Raw genomic sequence first — 6,133 nt, 5'->3', positions numbered from 1 at the left:
GAAAGCGCATTTGAACGCGCAAGTGCGTTAGTGGTTGGATTCGTTTCGTGGGTTTGATCGACAAAACCCACACCTCGACTGCTGTCGTTTCCAGGTTTGGCCGTCAAAACCTGTGCCGTCACGTTTCCTGGTTTGGGCGACAGAACCTGTGCCATCCCCGTTTCCAGGTTTGGGCGTCAGAACCTGCGCCATCGATTGTGAGTTGGGTGCTTGGGTTGGCGTGTCGACTGGTGAGTACGCTACTAGAGTAAGCAAGTTTTTCGGATTTTTGATTGGAGTAGTGGACTGGTATCGATTTTTAAGAATTTGGCTTGGGTTGTGGTGGTAATTGGTGGTCTGTCTTTCACGTGACGATCTCAGCAGGCGATATGACGTCGCTTCGGGAACGGTCAAAGGCAGTGAGCGTCATAACGGACGCAATACAGACCATCGAGAACTTCGTCAATAATTACGATGCCGAGGTCGATCGAGACAAGATCGACTCTAGATTGAGTAGGCTAGATGTATTATATGATCGATTTACTAACGCTTCAATTGAGTTGGAATTGTTAATGGATGAAAAAGCCGAGACAAAGGGTACGTTTATCAAAAGCCGCAATGAAATGGAGGACAAGTACTACAAGTTGCATGACTTCCTCACCGCCAATAAAGTGAACCGCCATGTTGCTGCTAATGCCTCTCAGGTTTCTACATCTGTAGTGCGCTTGCCAAAAATTGATTTGCCAACTTTTGATGGCGAGATAGACAATTGGATCCCATTTTATGATGCTTATCGCAGCTTAATCCACAACAATAAGGGTTTGGCTGCTGTAGATAAATTCCATTACTTAATGGCAGCACTCAAGGAACCCGTCAAGCAACTCCTTGATACGACTAGCATTACGGGAGATAATTACAGGATCGCTTGGGATTTACTGGTCAGTCGCTTCGATAACAAGCGCCAGCTAATTAAAAACCATATTAGCTCTCTTTTCGCTATTGAGCCTGTGAAAAAGGAATCTTCTGCTACCATATTGTGCCTGGCTGACCAATTCGAACGCCATGTAAAAATCCTAACGACGTTGGGGGAGCAGACAGAGCAATGGAGCTCCCTGCTCGTGCACATGGTGTGCAGTCGCTTGAATCAAAGCACTTTGAGGGAATGGGAACGGTCAACAGGTAACGATAAAGAGAAGGTTCCTACGTATGACGAGCTGATAACCTTTCTGAAAGATCAAGCTCGGATCTTGATGTCTTTGAACAGTGGAACCCTGGTACCCTCCCCTCCAAAAGATAAACCCCGTTTCTCTGTTGCTCATACCGCATCCGTTGCAAAATCATACCCACCAAAATCCTTCAGCTGTATCGTGTGCAACCAACCGCATCGGATTTACGATTGCGAGGTGTTCAAACGGATGTCAATCGAACAGAAGCAAGACACCGTCCGCAAGAAGAAGCTATGCTGGAATTGCTTATCATCGAGTCATCTCAGCCGTGACTGCTCCTCCAAACCCTGTCGGAAGTGCAACGAAAAACACCACACTCTTTTGCATTCGTCCTCCCCCAACGATCGTTACACCCAACCCCAAGTCAAACCACCTACTGGAAATCTACAATCCACCGCCTACACCGGAAGTGGAGCCGTGGTCCCGGCATCATTGTCCACTCCAATTCCACCATCACCAATCACCTCGTCCGCCACCCACCAACCTCTCACCAACGCATTAGCTGCAGCAAGCTCTTCCACCACCACCTACTCGACTGTTTTGTTATCCACCGCCGTGGTAAAGGTCCACGGCCCGTCGGGGAAATCTACATTTGTTCGAACCCTATTGGACTCCTGCTCCGAGTCAAACTTCATCACCGAAAGAATCGTTCAACTTTTGGGATTGAACCGACGAAAGCAAGCTGCAATTATCGCTGGAATGGGTGGCTCTACTGTCAACAGTACCTACTGCACCGTAGCAGATTTCAGTTCTGTTAATTCCACCTACTCTAACACACTGACGTTCAGCATCCTCTCCAAGATCACCAACGATCTGCCCTCTCGGGCAATCGACATTTCGCAATGGAACCTCCCTCGTGAGGTAGTCTTGGCAGACCCAGATTTTGCTTCGCCGCAAAGGATCGATATGGTTATCGGTGCTCAGCTGTTCTTCAGCCTTCTGCAGGAAGGACAGATCCCAGTAAATGCTGGTCCTTCTGAACACCATCCTATTCTCCAACGTACCGTGCTCGGATGGGTAGTAAGTGGACCTGTTGCCATCGATACCGCTACGCAAGGACCTGAGCGAGTCGCTCTGTTGTGTACCACCGATGACTTGGACCAACAACTGACTCGATTCTGGGAAGTCGAGAGTTGCCCTCAAAGCCGTGGACTGTCTAAGGAAGAATTAGCTTGCGAGATGTACTTTTCCGAAACCACCACCCGCGACGAATCAGGCCGATTTGTTGTACGCCTGCCGAAGAAAGAGCACGTCTTGAGTCAACTTGGTGACTCCGAGATCGGTGCCCTTCGCAGATTTCAATGGATGCAACGTCGACTCAGCAAGAACCCCGATTTGAAGGCCCAGTATGTAGACTTCATGGCAGAGTACATAGAACTTGGCCATATGGTTCCCGTAGACCCATTACAAGACAAAACCCATACCCGCTCGTTCTATCTTCCCCACCACGCCGTGCTCAAGCCGAGCAGCACTACCACTAAGTGCAGAGTGGTTTTCGATGGGTCCAGCAAGTCTTCTACGGGAATCTCTCTCAATGATTGCCTTATGGTGGGACCGACTGTTCAGGATGCATTATATGCTATCGTCATCAGGTTCTGCATGTACGAAGTGGCTTTAGTTGCAGATGTAACCAAGATGTATCGTCAGATGTGGGTACATCCTGACGATAGGCGTCTTCAGCTCGTGTACTGGCAAAGCAGGACTGATTCACACGTCCATCCCTACGAGCTGACCACGGTAACATACGGCACCGCATGTGCGCCGTATCTAGCTACTCGGTGTCTACAGCAATTGTCCTATGATCACTCGGTGAGCGAAACCGATGCTGCAGCACGAATCGGTAAGGATTTCTACGTGGACGATTTCCTCAGCGGTGCTGACACTGTGGAAGAAGCAACTCAGCTGCATTCTGGAGTGCAGAGCATCCTTGCGTCCGCAGGGTTCGAACTTCGAAAGTGGTCGTCGAATTCGTCCGAAGTGTTGTCACACATCCCGGACAACCTGAAGGATGATAGGCCAATTGTCGCAGTTGATGACATCCAAGGCTCCGTCAGCACACTCGGTCTGCTGTGGCACCCTGAATCGGATACCTTCCGGTTCAAAGTTCCTGAGCGATTCTCTGATAATCCGATCACGAAACGAATCGTGGTCTCCGAGATGTCCAAACTCTTCGACCCATTGGGTATCTTGGGTCCGGTGATCATCACAGCCAAAGTGTTTGTCCAACAACTTTGGAAGTTGAAACTAAGCTGGGACGAAGAACTTCCCAATGCACTCTGTACCGTGTGGGAAGACTACAGACTTGGTCTGGCTGCTCTAGGAACATTTTCCATCTCTCGTTTGGTCAAAGCTCCAGGCGCCGGAGACAATGTGCAACTTCATGGGTTTTGCGATGCATCTCAAAACGCTTACGGAGCATGCATCTATTTGAGAAGTGTCGGAAGAAGTGGTGTCGTCACAACCCGTCTCCTAACCGCCAAATCCCGAGTATCTCCTATCCAAACCTTATCAATTCCCCGTCTAGAGCTCTGCTCTGCTGTCCTCCTCAGCCAACTGTACCAAACTGTTATGTTAAGCCTCAACATAAATGCTAATGCTTATTTTTGGTCTGACTCTTCAATCACTCTCCATTGGCTGTACAACCCACCGTCCAACTACAACACTTTCGTGGCAAATCGTGTCGCGGAGGTGCAGCGACTCACTGAAGGAGGCACTTGGAATCACGTCGCCGGTCTGGAGAACCCGGCCGATCTCATCTCGAGGGGTGTCGATCCCTGCGAGCTCGTCAACAACGCACTATGGTGGAAGGGTCCACCGTGGTTAACGTCCGATCCAGCGGAGTGGCCAAGTATGTTTCCAGTCCAAGACGCCTGTGAATTTCCTCCCGAAGTTCTCGAGGTGAAGCTTCGTACGCTTGCAGCCGTCACTCGATCCACCGAAGCTCCCGACCGCACACTGTTCACCCGCTACTCGTCACTAACGAGACTCACCCGCATCGCTGCATATTGCCGCAGAATTGTGCGGTACTGTCGGGCCAAGCTCGCTGGATTCCACCTACAAGCTATTCCGTACCTTACCTCAGCAGAACTCCTTCAAGCACAAGAAGGCCTTGTGAAAGTTGTGCAAAATGAGTGCTTCAGCCAAGAAATCGCTATGCTTCAGGCCAGATGCGAAGCGGATCTCAAGAAATCCCCATTACGTACCTTGAATCCCTTCATCCACGATGATGTACTTCTGGTCGGTGGCCGGCTGAACCACTCTTCATACTCGTTCATGCGCAAGCATCCAATGCTTTTGCCTGCAGCGCATCCGTTCACTTCACTGCTCGTTGATTCGGTGCACAAGCAGCTTCTCCACGCTGGACCGCGTGCGATGATCGCACACATCCGTGAACAATATTGGCCATTAAACCTCCGTAACCTGGCACGGAGACACGTCAAATCCTGCTTGCGTTGTTACCGCACACGACCACAAGCAGAACACCAGCTGATGGGCCAACTTCCTAAAGTTCGCATCACTCCGACCCGTGCGTTCCTCAACACGGGCGTTGATTTCTGTGGTCCCGTTTGGCTGAAGGTACCAGTACGTCGAACGAAACCAGCTCCACCGATCCGAGCATACGTTGCTGTATTCGTATGTATGGCTACGAAGGCCGTACACCTCGAATTGGTTGGCGATCTCAGCTCCGAAGCCTTCATCGCAACGTTGAAACGGTTCGTTGCACGCCGAGGCAAGCCAATCGCTCTGTTCTGTGACAATGCCACCAACTTCAAGGGCGCAGACAGGGAACTCCGAGACCTCTGCAAGCAACTCAACGACCAACAACTACGACTGAAGATAGCATCGTTCTGCGCTGAATCATCCATCCAGTTCAACTTCATCCCCGCGAACGCTTCGACATTCGGCGGCCTTTGGGAGGCCGCAGTCAAGGCTTTCAAGCATCATTTTCGGCGAGTCGTCGGCTTGGAATCCCTGTCAAGCGATGTTATGTGTACCATCCTCTGCCAGATAGAGAGCTGTCTCAACTCTCGGCCACTGACGGCCCTATCTGAAGACCCAAGTGACACGGAAGCCCTCACACCGGGACACTTTCTGGTCGGATCAGCTCTCCAATCAATCCCGGAGCCCGACCTTGCCCAAGTTCCCAACAACCGGCTTTCGCTTTGGCAGGAGGTGCATCGCAGAACCCAAACCTTTTGGAAACTCTGGTCGACGGACTACCTTCATCAACTACAGCAACGTTCGAAGCACTACTACCGGCAGCCGAATGTTCTGGTCGGCAAGCTGGTACTCCTGAAGGACGACAACCTACCACCGCTCAGGTGGAGCATGGGCCGAATCGAAACCGTCCATCCCGGCGCGGATGGCCTCGTCCGTGTCGTGACCGTCAGACTGGCATCCGGCGCAGTCTTCGACCGACCGATCGTGAAGATCTGCCTGCTTCCCATCGACGATGACGCAAGATCCACCTCCACTTCCGGCGAAGTGCCTGGTGGCCCTGACGACAATGCAGCGCCCGCTGCCAACCCAGATGATTGATTGAGAAGTATTAGTTAAGAAGTGAATTTATTGTTAAATTTAATGAAACACATTTTTCATGGTGGCCGGTATGTCGCGGACAACGCGATGGTCCGAGATACCACTGCACAAGCGACACAGAACAAGCAAAAACCTAAACCTATTGTACCCACACGCCGCACATAATTGTATTTCGCTCTACACAGCAGGAAACAACAAACAGCTACATCACGTAGGAATATCCTCCTGACTCGATCACTCTCGATCGAGTCGGTAGGTATAAAAGTACCGGCACCAAACTTTACCTATTCAGTACAAATCAAACCATTATAAGAATCACACCCGTTTAATATACAATCAATCTAACACCGCGAGTTCATCTCTTTTTCTCCTGACCGAAACCAACCACA

General features: G+C 50.6%; 1 protein-coding gene across 1 annotated transcript; it reads left to right on the top strand.

Annotated features, from left to right (window-relative positions):
• Positions 1 to 3,691: 3,691 nt before the first annotated feature.
• On the top strand, positions 3,692 to 5,744 carry LOC135700061 (uncharacterized). Its single transcript, XM_065220450.1, has one exon. The coding sequence runs from the start codon at positions 3,774 to 3,776 to the stop codon at positions 5,742 to 5,744; it is 1,971 nt and encodes a 656-aa protein (XP_065076522.1). The 5' UTR covers positions 3,692 to 3,773.
• The last annotated feature ends 389 nt before the right edge of the window (positions 5,745 to 6,133 follow it).

Source organism: Ochlerotatus camptorhynchus, unplaced genomic scaffold, assembly GCF_037179485.1.
Source record: "Ochlerotatus camptorhynchus isolate MF236.1 unplaced genomic scaffold, CSIRO-AGI_Acam_v1.1 ptg000128l, whole genome shotgun sequence".
Taxonomy (NCBI): Eukaryota; Metazoa; Arthropoda; class Insecta; order Diptera; family Culicidae; genus Ochlerotatus; species Ochlerotatus camptorhynchus.
Note: the sequence above shows the minus strand (reverse complement) of the source record. Positions and strands in the feature narration are given on the sequence as shown.